At 54.0% G+C, this 26,583-nt stretch overlaps 2 protein-coding genes across 9 annotated transcripts in view; one reads left to right on the top strand and one right to left on the bottom strand.

Moving 5' to 3' along the window:
• The window catches only part of PCGF3 (polycomb group ring finger 3), a 53,097-nt gene extending 45,183 nt beyond the window's left edge, over positions 1-7,914 (bottom strand). For all 5 annotated transcript variants that reach the window (XM_032395479.1, XM_032395481.1, XM_032395480.1 and 2 more), the window contains exon 1: positions 7,730-7,914. The gene's annotated coding sequence lies outside the window, so the exon portion shown is untranslated. The remainder of the gene's footprint in view (positions 1-7,729) is intronic.
• Positions 7,915-8,044: 130 nt separating this feature from the next.
• Positions 8,045-26,508, top strand: SLC49A3 (solute carrier family 49 member 3). Of its 4 annotated transcripts, XM_032395566.1 has the most exons (12): positions 8,045-8,381; positions 8,556-8,640; positions 18,593-18,866; positions 22,149-22,307; positions 22,492-22,705; positions 22,850-22,926; positions 23,689-23,826; positions 23,964-24,080; positions 24,779-24,931; positions 25,207-25,364; positions 25,610-25,719; positions 26,266-26,508. In XM_032395566.1, the coding sequence occupies exons 3-12, from the start codon at positions 18,630-18,632 to the stop codon at positions 26,436-26,438; spliced, it is 1,536 nt and encodes a 511-aa protein (XP_032251457.1). In that variant the 5' UTR covers positions 8,045-8,381; positions 8,556-8,640; positions 18,593-18,629; the 3' UTR covers positions 26,439-26,508. The 4 variants fall into 4 exon arrangements, 3 of the variants coding, with proteins under 3 accessions (XP_032251457.1, XP_032251458.1, XP_032251456.1); XM_032395567.1 differs by lacking the exon at positions 8,556-8,640; XR_004298270.1 differs by lacking the exon at positions 8,045-8,381 and having other exon boundaries at positions 8,460-8,640; positions 25,614-25,719; positions 26,266-26,353.
• The last annotated feature ends 75 nt before the right edge of the window (positions 26,509-26,583 follow it).

Raw genomic sequence — 26,583 nt, 5'->3', positions numbered from 1 at the left:
GAAGGCAGCGAAGCAGAGGAAACAGGTGGAGGGGCTGCTTTAGACAGTGGCCAGAGGAGAGCCGGTGCGCAGGGACGTCTGACCTTGGACCTGGAGGGAAGGGCCAGAGCAGCAGGCACCCCACCGGCGGGGCAAGGGACCCCCGAAGCACAATAGGACCACTTTGCGGTAGGCTGGCCTGGAGGACGAGGCATCCACACAGGACAGGGGGACGAGGACAGAGGGCCAAGGAGGGCACGGACTCAGACACGATCCTTGAGAATTTGGAACAGGAGACAGTAATGTCAGACAATGTCAGGAAAAAGGGAAGGTGAGATTAGAACTCAACCGTATAATAGATCATTACATAATCACACCCATTTTAACTCCCAGATCCAACCCCTGGAGAAGATGAAAAACATGCCGTGAAAAGGGGCTGTTGGACCCCAGGATTCTTCCAGCAGGGGCCAGCTGATGAGGCTGTCAGCTACTGACATGCACCCCCCTTCATGAAAAAGGCTGACTCAGGGTAGAAACAAGAGCCCAGAGGGCAAAGCAGATAACCAGCAGGCTCACCCTGAGCTTAAAACCCAATCAAGAATCCTGACTGGGGATCCCCACTGGGTTTCAGAACTGCGTTGGGCCTGTGACTCCCTGCTATGTCCACTTCCCCATTCTCAACTGGTAAACCTACACCTGTCCTGCTGTGGGGGGTGCCCTGAGAAGGCAATCTGTCTCACTTGGTTCACAAGTGTCCAGGACCAGCACCCAGTGGATTGCACCAAGCGGATGATCCAGGGGAGGAGACTCCAGAGCTCTGTGGTTCAGGCAAGGTCTGGGACTTTGAGCTGGTGCTACACTGGGACGAGACCCTGGGGAACCTCAGGAGAGGGAGAGGTGTATTTGGCATTTGGGAGGATACGAATTTTGGGGTGCCAGGACTGTGGCAGGCAGAATCCTGAGATGGCCATGAGATTCTGGCATACACGTATCTCCCACCTTATTAGCCTAGGTACTGCTGCAAAGGCATTTCTGAGGATGTAATTACGGTCTCAAATCAGCTGACCTTAAAACAGGGCAAGCCAAATAACATGGTCTTTCAAAGCAGAGTTTTCTCCAGCTGGTAGCAGAAGAGCAGGTCAGAGGGGTGAGTCCTACCGGCCTGGCAGAAAACAACTTGCTGTCAAGTACCCACCATCCTGGGACAAGAACTGTGGGGCCTCTAGGAGCTGAGGGCACCCCCAACGGACAGCCAGCAACAAAGCAGGACCCCAATCCAACAACCACCGGAGATGGGCCAGTGAGCTCAGAAGATGACCCAAGTCCCAGACAAGAGCCTCAGCCCAGCATGCTGACTTCAGCCTCTGAGGCCCTGAGCAGGAAGAGCAGCCACACTGTGCTAGACTTCCAACCCACGGAACTGGGACTAGTAAATCGGTGTCCTTTAAGCCACTAATTTTGTGGCAAGTTGTTATGCAGCATTAGAAAATTAATGTAATGGTATTTAAAGAAATGGAGTTAATAGCAGAAGAAAGGGCCAGTTTCCCAAGCATGTAAAATAGAGTGACCACCAGCCCTGGGACCATTTTCATTAGGCAACTATTCTCCCAATTCTAGAGACAAGGAACAGGTTAATAAACAAGGGGCAGAAGCTACAGCCTCTTGGTCTGGACTGAACTGTGCCTACTCAAATTCCTGTGTTGGAGCCCTAACCCATCTCCAAAGATGGAGCCTCTGGGGGCGAGAGGGTTAGATGTGTAAGGGTGGGCCCAGATGAGATTAGTGTCCTTGCAAGAAGAGCCCACAGAGGGCTTCCACAGCCAGGAGGCAGCCGGTCTGCACCACGAACCACAACTAGCACCTTGTTCTTGGGCTTCAGTCCCCAGGACAGCGAGAAATAAATGCCTGCTGCTTAAACCACTCCATCCACGACATTCTGTTGTGGCGGCTAAGACACCCCTCTTGTGATTTCTGATGTCCATCTTTTTCAAGAGGCTGCCTTTAATGAAAGGCTGGGGAAAACGAAATGCCTCTAGCCATTCCTGTCTCTACAGTAAGAAAGGCACTTACTTTATGGAAAATAAATGTTATTTGTCAGCAAAAGTCCTATTTCCATTAACGATTTCAAACCCTTCCACCCACTGAACCTTCTGCCAAAAGCATCGAAACTGATGAGTAGGGCTTGCCCATGTGCCTGTGAGGAAGGATGAAATGGCCGGAGGATGCCTCCCCATCAGAAACAGAACAGGGAGGGCCCGACTGACTTGTCCCCTGGGAGGACACTGGGAACTGCGGCACCAGAAGTGCAGCCAGCGGGACTGACCCAAGTACCACCACAACCTGACCGTGTGTCCCCGATGGCGCGACATGAAGCCCTCACTGGCTCCTATGAAGGGATCTCCCAAATCTCAAGCCTGACTCTGCCTCTCTCTCATTCCTTCAGTTTATAGAGTACACAGGGACAACAAAGGTGGACAACACCATAAGTGAAGAATCAGAAAAATCCAGGTGTGACATGTCACCTAGAAAAGTCAACCCTGCGGAGGGCAAGGGGGAAACCTCAAAAGACACTAAGGGGCCATGACCCCCAGTGCCACTCTGGGAATGCAGGTGTGTCTGGTTCAGAAAGGACATGACCCCCAGTGCCACTCTGGGAACCCAGGTGTGTCTGGTTCAGGAGGGGCATGACCCCCAGTGCCATGCCCGGAACCTGCCTGGATCTGGTTAAGGGAAAAATGCCATAGAAGACATTCTTGAGACAAGTGGAGAGATTTGAAAATGAACAGGAAATTATTAGCTGGTATGTGAACCAAGTGCCCATTTCTCAGGTGTGATAATGACATTGCGGTTGTGTGGAGACCATCCTAATCCTGTGACTTGTGTGCTCTTGAATTACTTAAGGAACTTGGTAGATTGTAGCTACTTTCAGATGATTCAATGACAATAAATATGTATTTAGAAAAGAGATAAAGCAAATATGTTTTAGCATATAATTAGCAAATAACTGCTAGATCGGGGTGGGGGTACAGAATTCTTTGTTTTTCTCCATTGTGTTTTTTTCTGAAATAAAAATGGGGAAGGCTGACCCTTCTCTGCTCCTCAAGTCCCAGCTGTGGCCTGTGTCTGTTTGCTCCCAGGCACACAGGGGTGACCAGAGGGCAGACCTGGGGTGGCTTTAAGACCCAGACAAGGTGATACACACAGTACCTCCGGGACAGGGCTACACAGGTGTGAGTAAAGATCAGTTTTTAGTTTTTTGTTGAGCACCCCACACCGGCCAGGCCCTGCTGAGCATCACCACACTTTCTGCCTCCATAAAATCCAGTTAGCAGGGGTTTCAAAGAGGAATGCAGACAGCTTTCTACTGTTTGCATATTTCTTGCTAAACATCTGGAATTTGCTGTTATTGCAGCAAAGTCCAGAGAATACTGATTCATTTGCAAAATAATCCAATTAACTTCCACTCTCCAAATTCACCTAAATATTAGCAGTTCTCTTCAAAAAAGCAATCAACCCAACAATCAGTTTTTAAGGACTATATTTTCTAGCGAGTTTTATTTCTTATCAATGTGTTTTGCTTAATTTAATAGACAATTCTGAAAAATGTGTCTAAGCAAGGATCACACCTTAACCCTCTCATTATGTGTTAAGTGTTTCATTATTGTTGTCATTTGGCCTTCAGAGAATTCAGTTCTGTAGGGAGGAACATGGCAGATCAGAAAAGATAGTCTTATTATTTTTAGAGGTCTTACTTCTTAAAATTTAATGATAAACTATCAACTTATAGAACAGTATAGTTCTGTTTTTTGAAGCACAATGAATTGGGTAGCATTTTTGCACTGTTAACGGCAAATATTAGAAGGGTAGTAAGAAACTGTCCCCAAACCTCAACATACTTCAATAGTAAAATTAATTTTCAATTTCAAATTTGATTCCGACCACTAAGCAAATAGCTTCAAATGAAATAATAAATCCTGGCATTTAATAAAGGGTAACAGTATAAACCAAAACAAACCTTGCTTTATAATTCAAATCTAACAACTCAAATAAGTCATTCCAGTCACTGGCAAAGGGCCCTGCCTCACACTAGCAGGGTGGAACCTTGGCAGGTCCAGAGAGAATTGGGCAGCAGGAGGGGACACTTCCTTCCACAGAGAGCTCCTGGGACAAGTCCCCCCCCGGATGGGTATGCTTTACAGCTCCATGCTACAGCCCCAGCCCAGAGTGCCAGAGAGAGGCATGGTACTGGAGTCTAGGCACACCAGGGAGCCCCAAGCCCTGAGCACTAAGGCCCTTACATTCAGGATCCTGGAACATGACTTCCTTACAAGGGTCAAATATCCAAAACGTCTCAGGATCTTACCTCTGAAAAACTTCTTACAAAGGCCAGTTTATAATTCCTGGAGCAAAATCTTGGGCAGGAATAAAAGGATGCTCTGGAAACACTGAAATCATTGAACTTGAAGCTACCAAAGAATTCTACAGCACTCAATTTAATTTGCAGGGTTGGCGGGGGAGTTGGTTATGATTTGCTACAAGTGCAATTCCCAAGAATCTTCCCTATTTATAATTTATTTTCCCTCACGTTTAAGTTCCAGCGGTTTTAGTCATTATGTTGACATCAGAGAAACCTATACATTTAAAGAGATAGCTGAATTGTTGCAACCTTATACTTAACACACTGCTCTATATACAATTCTGCTAATTTACTTACAGGGAATATATTTCTCAGGTACAGGCCCTATATTAGCTGAAACCTGATAAACGACAGGTGTTAAGATGGCCACAGTGACCCTCACCCCCACTCCCAGTACACACACCCTTCCTCTCGAATGAGGGCTGGGCCCAGTGACTAGGTTCTAACAAAGAGAACATGGCAAAAGGAATGGGATGTCCCTGCCAAGATTAGGTCATGAAGACTGTGGCCTTCTCGCTTGCTGTCGTGGTCTATCACTGGCTCCCCCTGACTCGCCCGATGAAGAGCCCCAGCGGCTGAGTGAGCGGGCCTGGAAGCACAGTCAGACACACAGTCAAACCTTCAGATGAGACCACAGCTCCAGCCAGCACTCTGAAGGCAGCCTTGTGAGACTCTGAGCGAGGATCCAGCTAAGCAGTGCCTGGATTCCTGACCCACAGACACTGTAAAATAATAACTGATGTTTGTTTTTTTTTTTTTTAAAGATTTTCTTTATTTATTTGAGAGAGAGAGCACAAGACGGGGGAGCGGGAGAGGGAGAAGCAGACTTCCTGCCGAGCAGGGAGCCCGATGCGGGACTCGATCCCGGGACTCCAGGACCATGACCTGAGCCGAAGGCAGTCGCTTAACCAACTGAGCCACCCAGGCGCCCAATAACTGATGTTTTAAGGCACTAAGTTTTGGGGTAATTTGTTGGACAGCAATATATAAATAATGCAACCATGCAGCACTATCACACCTTTAAAAATCCAAGAATAGGAAAATAAAGAGCCTAACCAAACCTGAGTGCCCAATTTGGCAAGTCTTTTCCAAAACTTCACAAAACAAATTAAGTTTTAAAAAAGGAACAAAAGTACAAAAAAAGAAAAAATCAGAACTAAGTGTTGAGTAAGAAGGTCCCAAGTGTGGTTACATTTGGCAAATAAAAGTTCCTAAGCTGGACTATGTGGGGACTCCATTTGGTTAAGATTTGGTCCTATGAAATGTCAATCTGAAAATCTAAACGGGTTTTCTCCCAAGTAACCAAGCAATGAAGTTGTGGCACAAAGTGAAATACTGAACTGACCAGTTCAAGTGTCTCTCCTGGGAGTCCATATAGCTCAGAGTTTTAGATTTGTATCTTGTCCTACTGCCCAATCTCTGGATAAGTTTGCAAGCCTAACACACATTGATCTTTCTAAAAGTATTCCTGCTGTTCACTCATTCATTCACGTACTCACTTCTTCATTTAACAGTTGTGTGCTGCCTGCTGGCCTCACACCAGGCAGCCAGGTCTGGGAGCTGAGCTGGACAAGGCCCTTGCCCTCTTGGGCTTTTCATTCTCTCAAACTCCTCCAGCATTATCTTACTGGACACACTCTGGAGCCATTTCCCAATCAAAGAGCAGCACATAACACACCCTATTTTTTCATTAGCACTTTCAAATTAAAGGAGAACACGGGTTCTAGATGAGTCTCATTCAAAGGTTTCAGAGAAGCAAAGACCCCCAATTGCTAGGTCCTTTAATATTTTCCTTTCCGGGAGTGGAGAAGGTGCCTGATCCACTCACCTGATATGTATGCTCACCTGCTCCAACTTTCCTGCCCCAGGCCAGTGCCCCCAAAACACTTCCCTAGGCTTCCAATACTCCTGGTTGGACCCCACCCTCCTGGAACTTCCTGGACACTGAAAATACCTCCAGTCTCAGGATGGAGGGCACACCCACACATGGAGAGAGAAGAGGGCAGGAGTGGTTGAAGGTGATGAACACTGACCACAAGGCCAAGGCAAAAGACAGTAGGCCTGGAGTAGGGGCTGGAAAAATAAGGTAGGGGATCTGGGGAGTGAGCACAGTGCTGGCTTGAGGCATGGAGCCAGTGTGGACTAGGAGCTCCACTTGAACCCCCAGAGACATGAGGATGGTCCCAACCCTGCCTCACATGTGTCCCTAGGCCCCAGCCAGGCATCTGCTGAAGGTCAGAAGGTCTGTAGGGCTGGCCCAGGTGCTCATAACATCAGGGTGCTCAAGGGCCTCACAGGGATTTGCACTGTGGGGCTCAGGTGACCAGGATCCCTGATGCCCCCAAGCCTTCACAGCAGGTGGATCCAGTTGAGCAGACTGGACATATTAAAGGCCCCTCTGGATCCTGCCTCAGGGGTCCAACCCCCTGGAGGGCTGGCTTGGGGTTCCAGCATTCCTTAGAGTCCACTCTTGGGGTCTGGGTGATTCCCATCGACTTGTTCAGGAGTTCTGGCCTTCTGAGGGACCTGTCTCCAAGTTCCAGCTCCTGTCTGGGTCCTGGCCCTCCCTGAAAGCCTAGCTTCTTCATGGTCCTGCCCCAGCATCCAGATGCTCCCAAATGACCTACCTGGGGCCCTGATCATCCCCAGGGTCTGTCGCATGGGATGAACCCTCCTCATGGCACCGTGGCCTCTCACTCAGAAGGGACTGTCTCAGGGTCTCGGAAGTGCTCACAGGACTGTTCTAGGATCCCAGCCCTCTTTGGGGCCAGTCTTGGTGTCCTGGCCCTCCTTAGTGACCCAGCCCAGTTGTTCCAGCCCTCCCTGGGTCCTGCCAGATCCTGGGGTCCGGCCCTCCTCAGTGACCTGTCTCAGAGTCCAGCCCTCTCTGGCTCCTGTCCAGTCTCAGGGTCCCAATCCTCCTTGGTGACCCGTGCTGGGGTTGGACACTCCTCGGTGACCTCTCTCTGGGTCGGTCCGGCGCTTCCTGGTCCCTGTCTGGTGGGTCTGGGGTCTAGCCCTCCTCCGTGAACCGTTTCAGGGTCTGGCCTTCCCCGCTGGCCCGTCCCGGGGTCCGGTCCTCCCTGGTCCCTCCCCGATGACCCGTCCCGGGGTCCGGCCCTTCCCCGTGACCTGTTCCGGGGTCCCGACCCCGTGGGTCCGGCCAGCGCCCGGAGCCTGCCGAGCCGTGTGGGGACTCCGCGGGCCGGGCCGACGAGGGGCGCAGGGGCGCGGGCAGGGGTTCCGAGCCTTCCGGGCCCGCACACCGGCCGAGGCCGCGGCCTGAGGAACGGGCGCCGCGGGCCAGGCCAGGCGGGGCGCGGACTCACTGACCTGCCGTCTCGGCTGCGGGCGAGCAGGGCGCACGCGGGGGCAGCGCCGGGAGTGGGGGGGGGCGCCGCTCCCTCCGGGTCCCCCCCAAGAGCAGGAGAAAAAAACCCGTCCGGAGTTTAAAACAAAGAGGCGGAAATGCCCGAACGGAGCCGAGCGCCGAGTCGGGGGCGCCGCGCATGGAGCATGCGCGTTGCGCGGCCCGGCTCCCACCCCGCAGCCGGGGAGGGGGCGGGGCCAGGGGGCGGGGACTGAAGGGCGGGGGCGGGGCGTGGTCAGAAGGCGCAGGCGCGTTCGGGCAGGGCTTGGCCGAGGGATCTGGAGCTGGGAGGGTGCCAGGGGCGGGGCCCGCAGAGGAGGCATGGGATTGCGGGGGCGTGGCCGGAGGGGGAGTGGGCAGAGGGGCCGTGGTCGGCGGGTGCTGCGCCGGGGTTGCGGGGAGAGTCCTGCCGGACACAGGATCTAGTAGGCAGCTGGCGCTGAGCCCGGCTCCCGGACCGGGGCATTCTTGTGGCGGAGTCGGTCTCGTTCTTGCGATCCAGTCCTTTCTGGGACCTAGCACAGAGCGCTCTCCGTGCACCAGGCGGGAGAGTGGGCAGCAGGGCTGACCCCGCAACTCTGTGTGTCCACCCTTGCACAGGCTCTGCCCTGGAGCGTAAGTAGTGACCGTGACGTCCATCCCTTCCTGGGGTCCACACCTGGGCGGGGGGGGGGGGCAATAACAAAGGAAAAAACAAATCTGGTGTCATATGGGAGCCGGATAAACTGGGTGGGGGAGGCAGTGGATGTCTGGAGTGTTAGTTACAATAGGGTGGATGGGCATGTAAAGGACACAGAGGGAGCCAGCCACAGAGGCACAGAGTCGGAACATAGAGGGAAGGAGCCCTGCAAATATCTGGAGGTGGGGTTCACAGGTAAGTTGTCCTGCCAGCACCAAGGTACAAAGTGGGGGGTGTTGAAGGATGCTTGCCAGGGGCCAGCGTGGAACCCCGGGGGCATGGGGCATGGAGAGGGAGGAGAGGAGGTCAGATGGAGAGGTCCCTGGGCGTTCGGAGCAGAGGGTTGATGGCATGGTGCCGGCATGGTAAAGCCTCCCTCTGGCTGTCTTGTGTTTGTCTGGCAGAGCAGCGAGGGAGACAGTGCAGGGAAGAAGCTGCGGTGCTGCACTGGGTGGTGCCGGGGAAGGGAGGAAGTGTGGACTGCTGGGGCTCAGCCTGAGAACAGGCAGGGATGGGTGAGGAACAACTGGAAGAGTGGACAGCCTCTGACAATCTGGGGATGGTGATGGAGCACAGGAGAGTGGGGTCAGGAGTGCAGCTGTAATAGCCATTAGACTCCCTGTGGCCCTTCTGTGAGTCTGTGGGCTTTGGGAGTGGAGTCTGAGTTTGCAGTGTTTGGAGTGAGGGATGGGGGGGGCTGAGCCCCCTGCCCACGTGGAGAAATCAGAGAGTCCAGGAGGATCCAGCAAGAAAGACCCAGATTGAGCAGACTGGGGAGAAGGATCCCCAGGGGTGAGTGATGTCAGCTGCTGAGAGGGGTATGGGGAGTGGGACCCTTCTGGGACCTTGTCCAGTGCAGTGTGGTTGCATTGCCAGGGTAAAAACTGAATTGTGGTGGGCTCAAGGGAGGAGGGTAAATAGAGACAACCTTTCCAGGGGTTTTTCTTTGGAGGGTTTCTGGGACTAGAGGGCTGTTTTCTGTTTGGGTCAGAGCCTCAGTGGCACTGATGGGGTACAGGGAGAGATGAGCACACTGGAGAGAGGGAAGGCTGCCTGAGCCCAAGTCCTTACCCAGGACTGGGGACCGGATCCGGGGCAGGGGGCTGTGGCAGCCTTTCACACTGGGGGAGGAAGACCCAGATGCAGGGAGTGGGGCCTGGGCAGCGTCTCATCCAGCTGTTTCTATTTTCCAGGGAAATGGCAGCTAAGTTGAACCAGTCTGGAGTGGAGGCCTGGGTGTCAGAAGTGGGGATAGGGTGCCTGGGTGGCTCAGTCAGTTAGGCGACTGCCTTCAGCTCAGGTCATGATCCCAGGGTCCTGGGATCGAGTCCCACATCAGGCTCCCTGCTTCTCCCTCTCCCACTCCCCCTGCTTGTGTTCCCTCTCTCGCTGTGTCTCTCTCTCTGTCAAATAAATAAATAAAATCTTAAAAAAAAAAAAAAGAAGTGGGGATAATAGGCCAGGAACAGCCCTGGGCACAGAGCAGTGATCCCAGGAAGTCATGCAATGGCCTTCTGACACTGTAGCTGTCTGTCTGCAAATGAGGGAGAGCCAGAGTGTGTGCATGAGGCATGGCCACAAGTCTCTCTCAAAGAGTGCAGACAGGACATCTGTCCTGCCTGCTCTCCCCGGGGACCTCATCAGCAACAACCTTGACCTTGAACTCTGGGCTCCTATATCCAACTGTCTGGCCATATCTCTGCTGGGCTATCTTTAGGGAGCTCAGGCTCTGATATCAGGATATCAACTCCTGATCTTCCCCCGAGCCTGCTACTCACCCCAGCCCCCATTGCAGAGGAGAGGGCTCCATCCTGCCTGCTAAGCCAAGACACTGGGGTCCTTTCTTCCAAGCCCATACCTGCTGTCAGCAGACCCCTCAGAATATGGCTGTAGCTTCCCACCCCGCTCTGGTCCAAGGTCATTGATTGCCTCTGGATTAGTACGTAGCCTCCAGACTGGTCTCTCCCCCAACATCTATTCTCAACACAGAGTAGTGACTTCCATAACACATTAGTCGAGCCATGTTTCTCCTCTGCTCAAAAGCCTCTAGGAGCTTCACTCAGAGCAAAAGCCTAAGAGCAGCGTGATTGCAGGGCCCCAAGGAAACCTAAGATGATGGAACTGTGTGCTGTGTGTGGCGGTGGTAAGTTCATGGGTGTATACATGGGGCAAAACTCACTGAAGTGTACTGGTTACATATATGTGGTTTATACCTCAATAGAGCAGGAAAGAAAGAAGAAACCAGAAACATGGTACAAGCAGTGAGAGGACACTGCCTCCCCACCCCCCAGCCCACTGCTCCCTCCTCCCAGGAGGGTGAGCTCTCCTCACTCCTGTGCCACCCAGCCATCCCGGGGCACTGGCCTGTCCTTGGCACCCACCCAGCTGCTCTACCTCACCTCTCCCGGACCATTCTCTGTGTTGGATCACTCCATTCACTTACAAACTCAGGGTGAGGCCACCCGTCTTAACAGCACAGAACAGGACTTATTCTCTCCTGATGGTGTACTTCTGTGCTTGTCTTCACAGCATGACTCCTCCAAAGAGCTGTCTGTACTCGGCCTCTCCAGTTTCTCTTTCCATGATCTCTCTTAAACCCTTGGGCTTCTGCCCTGCCCCAACTCGAACAAAATGCTCTGGTCCAGGCACCCAAGGCTTTGTGGGGCTCTGTCCAGTGGCCATTGTCATCTCCATGACCCCCTGTGCTGCTTCTCCCCTGAAATACTTTCCCCATAGCCCGTTCTCCATCGTGCTCTGCCCCATTCCTGGCACCTTCTTGGCCCCTCTGCCACCCTCTCTCCTCCTGGGCTCTTCCTGCCAGGCCTCCGCCCCTCTCCCTGAGGCTCCTCTCCTGGCCAGTGCTCACTCCGCCCATGGTTTCAAGCCCAGTCCAGATGTGGCTACGCTCCTGTGTTTATGCATGATTTGTCCCTTCAGTGGACAGCAGACATCATTCCCACCAGGGTCAGGACACAAGTCGGGGCTACACAGGTGGCCTGCTTCCTTCCACCTTCCTCATCTCAACCAATAGCCACTCCATCTTTTCTGTTACGGGGGCACAAACATTTGGACTCATTCCTGATTCTTCTCTTTCTCTGTTTTCTCACATCCAATTCCTGGGGAAGTCCTGGGGACTCTGTCTTCAAATATGCCTTAACCCAACCATGGCTCTGGGACTGCACAGCTGCTGCCCTGGCCTGAGCCCACCTGTTCTGTCTGGGCTGTTACCACAGCCTCTGCCCTGCCCCCAGTCTACGCTGAACAGAGCAGCCCAGGAGCTGACCCTTCCGTACCTAAGTCAGAGGGTGCCAGGCCTCTGCTTAGCAGCCCAGTGGTTGCTCTGAGTCTCCAAGGTCCTGCCTCAGGGCCAAGCCCTGCCTTGACTCTGGCCTGGCCTGGTTGCTCTCCCCAACTCACTTCTTCCAACTGTATGGCTCTCCTGGACATGCCGGCTCTCACATCTCAAGGCCTGGCAGAGCCGCTCCTGGACCTGGGTGGCCCATCCTTGCTGCCCATGTGGCTCTTCCCTCCCTCAGGCCTATGGTCAGGTATCCCCTGAGGCCTCTCCTGATCAGTCTGGTGACAAAACCTCACCATTTGATAACTTATCTTGTTGGCAAGACCCTCATATATTGCTAATGGAGATTGATAACATCCAGTGAAACTACATAGACATTTATCCTTTGGCCCAGCTATCCCCAAGTAGTAATTTATCCCAAAGATAAATTGGGAAAACTGGCAAAACACTGGCAAAATGCCAAAAAAAAAAAAAAAAAAAGCACGGACAAGGCTGCTAATTGAAGCATAATTTTTTTTTTTTTAAAGATTTTATTTATTTATTTATTTGAGAGAGAGAGAGAAACAGCATGAGAGGGGAGAGGGTCAGAGGGAGAAGCAGGCTCCCTGCTGAGCCGGGAGCCCGACGTGGGACTCGATCCCAGGACTCCGGGACCATGACCCGAGCCAAAGGCAGTCGCTTAACCAACTGAGCCACCCAGGCGCCCAATTGAAGCATAATTTGTAACAGGAAAAACTGGAGCCAGTCCGCAAGGCATCACGTGTGAGTCTGCACACTGTGGGTCCTGGTAGCTGCGGCAGGATGGGCAGATGCCCGTGCGTGCCATCACGGGGCCACCGCCAGGGGTGCGCGCCAGGAGGTACTGCTACGACGTGCAGGGTGCGGGGTGGCCATGTCGGTGAGGCATCTGCCTTCCACTGGGGTCATGATCTCAGGGTCCTGGGATGGAGCCCCGGGTCAGGCTTCCTGCTTTAGTGGGGAGTCTGCTTCTCCCTCCGCCCCACTCGTGCTCTCTCACTCTCTCTGTCTCAAATAAATAAATAAAATCTTAAAAAAAAAAAGGATAAGCGGGGTGGAGAGCAGGGTGTGTGGAGTGCTGCCACTCACCCCGTAAATGCGGATCATCGTGTGTTCTGTGGGCTTGCCTGTGTGAGGACCCTTGTGGATTGCAGCAGGCTGGTGGTAGTGCAGGACATCTGTGTCATAAAACAGAGACAGGGTAAACACAGCAAAACACCCTCAGCTGGGTGGCACTCACCTCAACGCGCGCACACGTAAATACACATCTCTCTACACAAACAAATGGACACCAGAAAAACTTGTTAAGTGTCTCATACCACACACGAGATGTCAGCCACACGGTACACAGAAAGATTAGATACTAATTTCAACCATACGGAGAAAAGTGAGACATCTCATATTTTACACAAATTAGACACTCATGTCTCTCTCTCTCTCTTGCTCTCTCACACACACACCACTTTCCACCTCAGAACGCCGTGCTAAAAGATTCACCATGCCATATCCACAAACAAAAAATTAGATACCTGTCAAGGTGTTTTTTGTTTTTAAGATAGACTGATTGATTTGAGAGAGAGAGAGCGCGAGAGAGCGCGCGCGTGCATGGGGGAGGGGCAGATACCGTGCACAGGGAGCCCAACGTGGACTTGATCTTGTGGCCCCTGTGGAGGTATTTTTAAAAAAGTAGATCCTGTTGGGAGGGGGTTCTCCATGAATTTCTCAGGTTTCTGTTCCTGCCTGGTCCAGGTCCTCAGAGCAAAATAATTTACAGCCTAGTTAAGAATGTTTGTCTCAGAGACATTCCGGGAAAGTCAGGAAAAATGCCCAACCCTTCCCCTCCCCGGAGGAGATTTGCTCACATTCCAGCATAAAGAGAAGGTTTCTGTCTCTGGAAGGCAGGATGGGGAGGTTCACAGCAGTCCTGTATGAGATACGAGTTTCCTATTTCGGGGTTCTTCTTCGGAAGCGCACCCCCTGGCGTGTGCACGCCACCTGCCTGCCCATGGAAACGAGAGGTGAGGGACCGACACAAGGCATTGCCGTAGCTGCGAGGGGCGGGCGCTCTTCACCTCGGACCTGGGTCCCATGGTTCCTGCACACACATATATGGGACCTGTGGGCGGCTTGTGAGCTTACAAGTAGAGCAAAATCTCAGACCCAGCACAGCTTCTGATGTAACACACACTTGTTTTACACCACACACACAAAGTAGACACACTTTGCACACTACCCACCAAAGTATTAGCTGCCTGTTTTCCCGTTTCACCCCACTACACATACACAAAAGACAGAGACCCATCTTGCACCACACATACCAAAAACCATACAATCTTACATAACACATCATGAACACACACTAGATACCATCTCGTATTCGACACACACACACAAAGCAGGTAAACATCAGGCCATGCACAGCAACACTAGATACCCACCTCTCTCTCTCTCTCATATACATACTAGATACTACTTTACACCATGTACATACAGAAAGCTGCCCACCTCACATGTGCATACAGAAACGTGAGAACTCAGATCCTTCCTCTTTTTTAGCAGGCTGAACAGGTCTGAGCAACAAGAAAAAGATTGGACCCCAGAGTCCTCCATGAAACGGGCTAGCCAGCTGGGGTTGCAGATACTCGTCCTGACTTTGATATGTAATGAGCCTCCGGGGCTGGCTTCCTAGACTACGGGAGAGACAGAAGAACAGATTAGGAGGAGGCAACCCCAAGGGCTTCTCTCTGGTGGGGACCAACTGAAGCACAGACCACAGTGACCAGAGACTTTCTTCCTTTAACTAAACAGGTTCACATACCAGTGCGGATTCCCTGATTGGCCTCCTGTATGGATAAGAATGAAGTCACACCGTCCTTTTTGAGACAGCCTGAGAATCCAGATTCTGATTTGCTTACTCAGTCCCCTGCTGTGGTGCAGCATCGGTGCATGTGGGTTTTCAGCAGCCATGAACTTGGGGAAAGCAGAATGGAGTGGACACGAGTAAAGATGTGGGTGCTGGGAAGGGAGGGTGTGCGTCTGCAATCAGAAGGCTCAGAGGCTCCTGTCCAAGATGCACACTGTAGGGCAGGGTTGGGGGAGTGGGCCGCACTGTGGAGAACCTGCTGGACAGGCCAGGGGCAAGGCAGAGAGGTCGCCCACCCTGCACACTTGTCTCTTCCTCCGCAGCTGTGTGCTGGCCCCAGCCTGTTCCAGGGATTTGGGTGTGGACAGACTGGCTCCTGCCCTCAAATAGCTGACATTCTCTTGAGAGGAGCAGATAAAAGCCAAGTAAAAGCCACACAAACAGAATGGGCTGTGGCCATCTCATCATCTAAGGTGAGATTTTTTTCCCCAATACCCTCAGCGAAGAAGGTGTTGGCTTTGCTCCATCCTTGGCAAAGGGACTGCTCTCAGTTGCTTAATTTTGAACAAGATACTGTTTAGGGAAGACAGGGTGGCCTGAAAAAGCCTTGATTAATGCTAGTTTGGGATGCTGATGGGAGTCTGTGTTTGGTTAAGGAAAAAGGAGATAAAGAATTGGAACAAAGGTTTAGTCATAATTGTGTGTCAGGTGTTATTTTAAACCTTTAAAGATCATTTTTTTTTTTAAGATTTTATTTATTTATTTGACAGAGAGAGACACAGAGGGAGAGGGAACACAAGCAGGAGGGGTGGGAGAGGGAGAAGCAGGCTCCCCGCTGAGCAGGGAGCCCGATGCGGGGCTCGATCCCAGGACCCTGGGATCACGACCTGAGCCGAAGGCAGCCACTCAACCAACTGAGCCACGCAGGCACCCCATAAAGATCGTTGTTGAAGGAAGACACAGGTGGAGATCACTGAAGGGTTTCTTCAAGATGTGGTGGTCCCAACAGTGTGCAGTTGGAATCTGGGTGCAGAATGACCCTTTGTGGATGGTGTTGTATCTCGATTCAAAACTTGAACAGCTTAGATGCTTATGTTGAAGATACTTGCCCAAATTTAAATAAAATGTGAGAGTGGAAAAAGTTGTTTCCAAATGAGTGTGCTTTCCATGTTGTGTGAGTTTTGAGATAATTATAGATTCAAATGCAGTTGTAAGATATAATACAGAGATTCCTTGTACGCTTTGCCCAGTTTCCCCCAAAGATGACATCTTCAAAACACAACTGTATGATATCACAGCCATGATACCAACATTGATGAATCATGATCTTAGATTTCTCCAGTTTTGCTTGCACTGACGTCACATGGCTGTGTCATACGTAGAGTCCTGTACCCACTGCCACAGTCAAGACAGAGTATTTCCATCACCAGGAGGATCCCATCTCCCTTCCGCTCCCTCTTCAAACCACTAATCTGCTCTCCACTTCTAAAATTGTATCTTTTCAAAAATACAAACAAATGGAACTTGTGAATATTAATAAAGGGAAACCTCACTAAAATGGAATAGGGAGGTTCCACAGGTGAAGCTCTGAATTGCAGACCCCAAAAGAACAGAGGGACCGCAAAAGTAAGTCAGTGCCCCTGTAGTTACTACTTTATCCCAGAGGAGGAAAGTTTCCTTCTCCCCCAGCAACAGCCCAGCCAATGAGAGACTGCCCCCACTCAGCATGATTACCCTGTGATTCCCCCAACTGCTTCGTGTATGAACAGTCCATTCCCACTGAGCCCCATTCCATGGTGTGGATGCACTGTGGTTGGCTTAACCATTTGCTCACTAAAAGGCAAATAGGTTGTTTTCAGTTTTGGGGTATCACAAATAAGGCTGTTGTACACATTTGGGTATAGATTTTTGTTGAAAATATGTTTTTAGTTTTCTGGGATAAATGCCTCAGAGTGCAACTGCTGGGTCATATGATAATTACATGTTAGTTTTATAAGAAACTGTTGACCTGTTTTCTGCAGTACCTGTACCATTTACATTCTTAACAGCAATGAATGAGTAACTGAGTTACACATAACCTCACCAGCATTGGATGTCATTGGTTTTTCTTTCAGCCATTCTGAAAGGTGTATAGTGGTATCTCATTGTGGTTTTAATTTGTATTTTCCTAATAGCTAGTGATGTTAGCCATTCATCATCACTCACCATTTGTATATTCTCTTCAGTGAGATGTCTTTTCATGTCTTTTGATAATTGGAATTTTTTTTTTTTTTTTACTGTTGGGTTTTGAGGGCTCTTTATATATTCTAGATACCAGTCCTTTGTCGGATATGTGGTTTGCAAATATTTTTCCCCAGTCTATGTTTACAAAACCCTTTTGATAGGAGTAGCATTAGGTCCATAGATCAATCTGGGGAGAACTGACATTTTTACTGTGTTGAGTCTTCCAATCCATTAACATGGTATATCTCTCCTTTTTTTTTTTAAGGTCTTCATTAATTTCTTTCATTTGTGTTGCATAATTTTTAGCATACAAGTCCTGTGTACAGTTTGCTAATTTTATACCTGTTAACCTTAAAAATAAAAGTCAGTTATTTTACCAGCAAGAAAAAAAAATGAGTTTACTCAGGAATAGCAAGGAATTGCAATGCAGGACAAGCAAGCTGCAGCCAAAATCATAGGCTAATCCAAAAAACAAAGGAGAGGAATGTTATTTGAAAGAGAAGAAGGAGGAAGTTGGAAGGGGTTATTGTGAATGAAAGTCCACTGGAGAAAGGCAAGAGCCTACCGCGATGGCAGTTTCTCACCGGCTAAGTTGCAGGGGTGGTTAATTTCTTGTAGGAGATGCAATGCACATCTTTTCCTCTTCAGGCCTGTAACTGATGATTCTTTCCTATTGACGATTCTTCTGTTAGGATCTGTACCGGCAATTTTTGACATTGAATGGTACAGCATGAGAGCTCCCCCTTCTGGACTCCTGACTCCATTTTTGTTGAGGTTTCCTTTTATTAATTTTTACAGACCCAAGTGTTTAATTTTCCGAAGTAATTGTAAATGTTATTGTGTGTTTAATTTTAGTTTTCACATGTTCGTTGTTTGCATGTAGACCTGCGACTGTGACCTTACTAAGCTGCCTACTCCACAGAAGAGCCCTAGGGATAGGGAGGAGGCCCCCCGTCCCCTAGCTGAGCAGGAGAGTCAGAGGTGGAGAGGGACAAGAGTGCCAGGCTTGTCTCATGTCCATCTATGTCAGCTGCATCGAGATCACAGGTGGCCTTAGGGAGAGTATTATTTGGAGAGTAGAAGAGATGTCTGCGGTGGACTTCTGGGTGGGGAGGAAGCTGGAGAGGAGGCTGTCCACCCACAGGGGAGTTCTTGTGGAAGAGAGAGAGCTGACACTCCCTCTTCTCTGCCTTCCAGCTCTCAGTTCTCTCCCCACTCTGCCCCAGCTGTTTCCTCAATTGTCAACTGAAGATAATAACCCCACCGGGGGAGGCTGACTGCCCCCAGGTTCACCCTTGTGAAACTGCCCTTTCCCTGGGCAGGACAGCCTGGCCTTGGACTCCACCTTCCTCCTGGGCCAGCACCACCTCTGCCCACAACAGGGCCCAATCTAATGACTTGTCTGGATTCGAGACTCTTTGCAAACTGACCCCAGCCTCCTCTTCCATGCTGGCCTCCTGCCACTCCTTGTGCCTTGTTTGGACAGCAGGAATTGGGGGTGGTGGTGGGGGAGGGGACCTTTCCACAACCCCTTCCAGGAAATGCGGACCTTCTGCGGGGCTGAGTGACTTCACCGATGCCCTCTCCTGTGCCCACCCACGTGGGCGCGTCCACCTCGGTGACCACACAGAGTTCGTGACCTGTTTGGCCCCTGCGAGGGGACTTTGTCCCTGTTTCTGGGGCAGAGACTTCCATCCTGGCTAATGGAGAGGGTCTAACTTCATAACTGGTGCCTTTCCCTCCAGGCGGTGCAGTGACTGCCGACCCTCGGGGCTGGGACTGATGCCGAGCGCCCCGCCCCGCCCCGCGCGCCTGGCACCACCTCCCAGGGCGGTCCCGGCCCAGGCGCTGCTTTGCTCAACTCCGCGGCGGGAGCGGCGGGCGATGGCCGGAGCGGAGGAGGACGGGCCGGGGGCCGACGCGACCTCGGCCCTGGGCGCGCTGCTGGGCTACCGCGTCTACGCGCGCCGCTGGGTCTTCTTGCTGGTGCTCAGCCTGCTCAACTTCTCCAACGCCACGGTACAGGGGTCTGGGGCTGCCTCTCGGCGGGGGCGGGGGGGGGCGGGCCGAGCTGGGCCCCAGTCCGAGTCATCGCGCTCCTCCCACCTGCCCGTGTCCCAGTGCGCCGAGGGGTCTCGGTCTGTAAGGACCCCGACCGGACGTGGGACCGCTGGGAGTGGGGGAGCCAGCGACCTCAGCAGGTGCGGAGGCGCGGGACCACAGGCCCTCCTCCCGGCTGCACAGGGAGGAGAGGGGCTAGCGTCTGTCCTCGTGTGTCAGAGCCTCGTTCCTGTGACCTATAGTGGTTTCGAAAGAATCCCTCTCCTGCTTCCGGACGACGCGGGAGTCACTGTCATAGCTGAAAAGGGGTCTTCCAGTAGCCCCACTCCCTTCTGGAAGACCCAACAGCTGGCAACAGGCCTCATGATCTGGCTCCCGCCCTCCCTCTCCAGACTCCCGAGCCCACTCCCACAAGGCAGGGCAGGGCCCAGCCGCCTTTGCTTACCTGTGCCCTGGACCTGTGCTGTGACTCAGTATGGAGGCTTCCTTATCTCTACACCCAGTCTCTCTATAGCTCCCCAGCTGGGGTCTCCAGTGACTGGTTACCTGTTCTAGAATGGTTCCCACTGCTGGCAGGGACTCAGCCCCTGAGACCAGTTGATCAGCCACTGAGAACAGGATCTACCAGTTACTGGGGCCCAGCTTCCCAACCTGCTTCTCCCCAGCTCACCCCTGAGCCCCCAGTTCTGCCCAGGGGCTTGGGCCCCTCTTTCCCCAGCCCATCACATACAGTGGGCTCAGTGGGGTGAACTTTTTGCTGCCCCCAGCCCCTTGCCCCTTGGACAGACGCCCACAGGCACTTGAATGGAGGGAGGGCTTGGAGCTAGTCTTCCCATACCTGACCCTCACCTGGCCACCTGCTCGTGGGGTCAGGCTGCAGTGCACTCACACACTAGGGCTCCATTGGGCCACCCTACATATCTCTTCCTTGGAGCTGCCCCTCTACCTCCTGAGTGTGCCTGAAGGAACCTGCCCATGACTGCTCAGCTTGCCACAGAACCCCAGGGACTGGTCAGGCAGCATTTGGGCGCCAGGTAATCATGTAATGAAAAGCTACCTTGGCAGCAGGATCCACAGCTGGGGGAGGCTGTGAGTGGCCGAGGGACAATCAGGAAGTGCAGACCCATGAGCAGGGATCGGCAGGCAGGTGTGGACGTTCTGGGCAGACACTGCCTCAGGGAGGTTCTTGAGCAGCAACCACTCTTGGATGTTATTCCAAACTGATCAGGACCTTTTTCCTCCTTTCCTTGCCAGACTGGGTATGGAGAGCCAGCCCTGTGCCGCGACACGTGGCGTCCATGGCCTGGGCTGAAGTCTGCTATGAGTCTGGAAACCTTTTTTCTGTGGGACTCACCACTGTGGCCTCCACCAGGTCCCTGTCTAGCTGGCTAGGAAGGCAGAGTTGGTTTTTGGTGCAGTGGTCTAAGGACACAGAGCAGGGGTCTCCTTCAGCCCCTAAAACTGCTTTGATGAGTCTGAGAGTGGATGGGTATCATGAGTGGCCTCAAGAGCTTCCTTGGACATTGAGGCAGCATCCTGCTCACTCCCCTTCAGTCCATGAGTTATTATGGAGCAAACAGGACTCTCACCAGGAATTGTGATCCCTGCTGTGGTCACCACAGTGAGCACTGACCATCAGTCTTACCCCATCCCAGTCCACGTGTGTACTTCGTCTGCAGCTGGGCGAGCATAGGTCCCAGGCTCTGGGAGGGCAGTGTCAGAGGCAGATGGAGCAGTGCCTGGAGTGAGGTCTGGGGGGCCCCAAAGTGGTGTGAGGAGATGGCCCAGTGGTCTGGGCAGGAGCCAGCATGCGGGGCAGCTATTGGCATGCTCAAAGGGAGGTGGCTGGGAGCAGGTTGAAGGGAATTCTTTTGCACTGGGGACGCATTGTTGTCTGGCACAGCTTAGACCTGTCTCTGCTCTGCCGGCCACAAACTTGGGGGGAACAAGGAATGGGCTTGGCTCAGCAGGGCAGGTTTAGAGAACAGATACCATGCTTTCTCTCAGCTGGATCGGGCTGGGCAGGAAGCAGCTGGACCTGCATGGGGTCTCTTTCTGTACCTGGAAGATCTGTCCTCTGCTTTGCCCCTAAAAAAGAAAAAAGGAAGAAAAGGCAGCCGTTGCCCAAGTTCTCTGTCATGTGAGGCTCTGCAGTCAGTATCTGCTTGGGTCAGCAAGCCTGGATCTCACCCGCCTCACCACAGAGGGTGTGGTCTGGGGCCAGCTTCTGCATTCCCGGTCTCACAGAGTTGCAGTGATTGTGAACTTTGAATTGTGGTACCTTTGTCTTTGGTCCATCCCTGGCCTGCTTCCCATCTCTCTCCTGCCTTGGAGAGCCCCTCCTCTCACCCATCCTTCAGGGAGGAGACAGTGTGTCACCTCCTCCAGGAAGTCTTCCGCACTGACCTAATCGAACGTACTGTTTGCTGAAGGTCTGTGGGGTTAAGAGTCCCAGTGCTTGACGGCACCTAAGGCTGGGAAATATCACTTGTCAGGCTGTCAGGGAGGGTCTTACCTCCTGTAGGACAGGTGGGCTGGCCATGGGCAGGACCAGCACACAATCCAGGTGTTTCCACCTGGGACTCAGTCACCGAGTTTCTAGACAAGCTGGAGATACCTTTGGGCCTCTTTCTGTCCTCTCTCCCCGCCATGGAAACATCCCTTCCACTATCCCTTCAATGGCTCCAGGCCCACCCTACCTCCTACCCTTATCTACCTGGGTGTTCACCACAGATGTGCTCCTCTGCCCAGCCATCTGGGCAGTCTACACATCTATGCGACTGGGGTGGCAGGGCCACCAGCTCCCCTCATCAGGACCCCCTTTTCTACCCTCCCAGGCCCCAGTGCCGTCCAGCACCTGGTCTAGACCCCTTCATGCCCACTCACCATATAGAGCTTCTCTTCCCCCTGCAGTCGTCAGCCTCTCACTGACAGCCCTCTGGGCCTTCTTAGAGCGTCAGTCTTGGTGGGGCTCACGGTCCTGCAGGCTCTGGCCAGGTCTTCTGCCTCTGTCTGACCATTAGGACCGTGTCTGCAGGATGGGGCTGCTCCTTATCCCAGGCACACTGTCTGACCCCCCCACCTGGTGCATCCCCTCGGAGGTGACTGGGTGAAGACCCTGGCCCTTATGGGACTGCCAGACACCCCCTCCCTCGGGCTGGCTGGCCAAGCCTGGGACAGCAGGTGGCTGGGGTATCTGTGGCCCCTGCCCCCCGGTCTGACACCAGTGTGTATCCACAGCTGTGGCTCAGCTTCGCGCCCGTGGCCGACACGATTGCCCACCACTTCTTCCTCTCCACCAAGCAGATCAACTGGCTTTCGCTAATCTACCTTGTGGCGTCCATCCCGTCTGGTGTGGTGGCCATCTGGGTTCTGGACTCTGTTGGGCTCCGCTGGGCAGTGAGTTAGACCCCACGCCAGGGCTCTCTCCTAGATGGGGGCAGGGTCCTTAGTCAGGGCTCAAGAGCCACTGCTTCTTCCCCAGGGGTCTCCAGGCAGAGCCATTCGGGTGGCAGGGCAGGGGCCAGGGTGCTGGGAGGGGCGTCTGGGCTGGCCAGGCAGTGCTTTGACCCCATCCCTACAGACCGTCGTGTGTGCATGGCTGAACTTGGCTGGGAGTGTGTTTAGAACCCTGCCCTTCCTGTTCACCGAGATCCAGGACCCATTTCCCTTCCTCATGGGTGGGCAGGGCCTCTGTGCCCTGGCACAGACCCTGGTCGTCTTCTCTCCGGCCAAGCTGGCTGCCTTGTGGTTCCCAGAGCACCAGCGAGCCACAGCCAACATGATCGGCACCATGTGTGAGTGGCAGGGGTGAGGCTGGCGGTCTTCTGTGGCTTAGTGAGTGGGTGCCCAGCTCTCAGAGGGCAGAGGGCTCCGGCTGTGGGCCGGGGACCAGGCCTGGCCACGGCTGGGCGGACACGTGTCTCCATCTGTCCATCCAGCAAACCCCTTGGGCATCCTGGTGGCCAACCTGTTGTCGCCTGCCCTGGTGAAGAGGGAGGAGGACATCCCCATGATGGTGAGGGAGCTCATGGGGCACACACACGTGCGTGTGCATGTGTGCGGTGCGCGTGGGTGCATGGTGGGCTCGCATGTGCGTGCATGTGCAAGTGTGCCCACGCCTGTCTGTGAGTGTGCACGCGCCCCTCCCTGTGACCACATCGGCAAGTGCACTTGGTGCACACAGGGTTTTCCCACATGCCTGAGGTGGACGTGAGGGCGAGGGGTGGGGGCTGCAGCCAGAGGCCAGTGTGTCTGCTGAGCAAAGGAAGGATGGAGGGAAGGGTCAACCCAGGGGGCAGGTGGTTGGCATTGGAAACCCTGGGGGTGTCTAAGGGGAGAGTGATTTGACCTGGTCCAGAGGCTTGGGGAGCCAAAGGCGTGGTTGCGGTGTCCAGGTAGGTTGGGTTGGGGAGTGGGGGCAGGCTCAGGCCAGGTTTGGAAGGGCAGGGGGTTCCAGCTGTGCAGCTGGGTACGTGTTGGGATCATTCACGAAGGCAGGCAGGAAGGTTCAGTTGGCGGTTGAATGGGTGAGTCTGGGGCCCTGGGAGAGGGCTGGCTAAGGGTGTCACTGTGGGAGTCATCTATGGGTGATATTTTGAAAGCCAGGGTTCTAGAGGAAGCAAAGCAAAGCAGGCCCTGGGGCTCGCCTTTGTCTGTCAGCAAGGCGGCAGTGTGCCCAGAACAGTGGGTGTGAAGCCCTCATGGGCATGTGTGTGCACACACACATGCACGTACACATGCACGCACACACACACACTCAGGTATGCCCTCTCCCCAGCTGGGCATCTATATCATCCCTGCCGGCCTCGCCTGTCTCCTGGCCATTGCCTGCCTCTGGGAGAGCGTACCTCCTAGCCCACCCTCTGCAGGGGCTGCCCACTCCACCTCAGAGAAGTTCCTGGATGGGCTGAAGCTGGTTAGTGTTGTGGGATCCAGGGCGGGGGTGATCTGGTGCAGGGAGGAGGCTGAGGAGGGGAAGGGGGACAGGACAGGCCCTGCTGGGGTATCCTGAGTATCCCGCTGGGGCTCCTTGCTGAGTGGTGTCTTCTCCAGCTCTTGGGGAACAGAGCCTATATCATCCTCGCTGTGAGTTTCGGGGGCGGCATCGGCATCTTCTCCAGCTTCTCGGTCCTCCTGGAGCAGATCCTTTGTGTGAAGGGCTACTCCAACGTGAGTGCTGGCTCCACCCAGCCCCCCTCTCCTGTGCAAGGAGGGGCTGGGGGGCCATTACTGTTAGCCTGAAGGCTGTCTGCCCCAGACACTGGGTTTCCACGCCTGGACAGGGTAACCTCCTCTTGTGGGTGGTATTGAGATGTTGTGTGTGAAACGTTGTGTCAGGTGCCAAATGCAGTCTGATGGTGGGGTTGTGGCCCTGGGGAGGGGTGGTGGCGGTGCCCAAAGATGTACTGGGATTTTGTGTAGTGCTTTTCACTATCTTTCCCAATGCCCCACTCAGGATGGCCCAATCCTGCGGGTCTCCAGGGAAGGGTCCTCTTCTGATACTTGGAGATTGGGAGGGCCTTGCTCTGCTCATAGCATCTCTGACCCTGCCCTCTGCTGTCTGGCATCAGCCCTAGGTGTGGGATTCAGGCCTGGTGTGTTCCCAACTCATGAGGAGCACACAGGCCCTGAGGCCCTTTCCTTTAGCATTTGTTGAGTTCCCGGGGTGGGGTGCCATAGGAAAGAGGCACCTGCAGGAGAGGACATGCCGTCCCTCACTCATGGCTAACCATGCAGCTGAGCCTTCCATGTCACCCTGCCATGGGCTTCTCGGTGATGGCGTATGCCCTGAGGATGGGCTCCTTCTCCTGGGGCCCTAGTAGCACCGTGACCCAATGATGGGGTGCCCCTGACCTCCTCTCCTCCAGGAATTTGCAGGCCTTTGCGGGGCTCTCTTCATTGGGTTTGGAGTCCTGGGGGCACTGGTTCTCAGCCTGTATGTGGACCGGACCAAACACTTCACTGAAGCTGTCAAGATTGGCTTCTGTCTGACCTCCATGGTCTGCGTGGCCTTTGCCCTGGTGAGAGTCCCCTTGAACCAAGACCACCCTATAGGCATGCAGGTGGGATGCTCTGGGGGCAGGGCAGCTGACAGATGGGTCAAAGCAGACATTCAGACCTTCTCAGGCTTGGGCACTGCCCACTGGGGTTGTCCCCTGACGCTGGGCACTGCCCCATCCCTGCTCCCTGCTCAGCTGAGACAGGGTGCTGGTGCAGGGCCTGGCTGGGCCTGGGTGTCCAGGGCTGTGCACTCTGACTGCTGCCCTATCCCTCTGTGTGGCTCGCTGCCCCTCAGGTGTCTCAGCTGCAGGGACAGACCTTCGCGCTGGCTGCCCTCTGCTCACTGCTGGGGTTCTTTGGCTTCTCGGTGGCGCCCATTGCCATGGAGCTCGCCGTTGAGTGCTCCTTCCCTGTAGGGGAGGGTGCAGCGGCAGGCCTGGTCATCGTGCTGGGGTGAGTGTCTGTCCCTCCACCACTTCCCTGGGGACCCCAGAGACCTTCTCCTCACCCCGCCCCAGGCTACACAGTGGGTAACCTGCCTGCTCGGGCAGAGGCCACCACATTCTGAGCTGTGTGCTGCCCCGGGCTGGCTGCTGTGCCCACACGGGCCAGAACAGGACACTGCCCTCAGAGTGACCAATGGCCATGTGAGTACTGAGCAGGCCCGGGGCAGGGCTGAAGGCCTTGTGGCTGTCCAGGCAGGCCGAGGGTGTGCTCGTCATGGTCCTGCTGACTGGCCTGACCACACGTCGCGCGGAGCCGTCCGTTTCCACCTGCCAGGATGGCCAGGGCCCACTGGACTGGATGGGTGAGTGCCCCCGCCTGCAAAGAGCCCCCAAGGGGACAAGCGAGGAGGTCAGTGCCTGGGCTCCCCACCACCCTCTCCAGCCCTGGAACCTCCCCTCCATGGGCCCCTTTCTTTTGGCACCTTTCACTCTCCTTGGCATGTGCAGGGCACCCAAGGGGCAGGGGTGCGGGGGGGGGGTCGGAGGGCAACAAGGCTGACCTTTCCCCTCCAAGGCTCACTATGGTGGGAGCAGCCCTGAGACCCTGGTGAAAGCCCAACGTTTAAACCCCATGTGAGTCGTTTTAAAATGAGATCAGGGAAAGAGACAGAGAGGCCGAGAGAGACGGGGGTGAGGATGGCCACATCTGCAGACTCTGGACCGGTGACCTTGGAGCTCACCACACCTGGGTCTGTGAACTGCCCTCAGGGCCTGTTTCCAGGGCACTCTGGTCATGGCTAGCGGGATCAGTTGGGGCTCTGCTAGCTCTGTGGCTACTCTGGGTCAGGGCTGGGGAGCTCTGGCTGCTTGGGCAAGCCTCAGAACAGAGCTGGGCTGTGTCTCCCTAGTGTCCATGCTGCTGATGGCCGGCCTGTGCACCCTCTTCAGCTGCTTCCTGGTGTGCTTCTTCCATACCCAGTACCGGCGCCGACAGGCTGAGGCCAATGAGAGCCACTCCATCCAGGAGGACACGTCCCCAGAGGCTGCAGATCACACGCCCTGCCCGGCAGCCACCCCCTGAGGCTCCACTCGGCTACACCCCCACGACCTCCAGCATGGACCATAGGAAGCTCAGGGGCAACTGATTCCTAGAGCCGTTCTCCTGGCCCTACCTGCTTGTTCGGGGGAGCCCTGAGCCGCTGGAGCCCCCAGGACTTGCAGAGAGG

This window comes from Phoca vitulina, unplaced genomic scaffold (genome assembly GCF_004348235.1).
Source record: "Phoca vitulina isolate PV1807 unplaced genomic scaffold, GSC_HSeal_1.0 scaffold85, whole genome shotgun sequence".
Lineage (NCBI taxonomy): Eukaryota > Metazoa > Chordata > Mammalia > Carnivora > Phocidae > Phoca > Phoca vitulina.
This window is presented reverse-complemented; position numbering and strand designations above follow the sequence as displayed.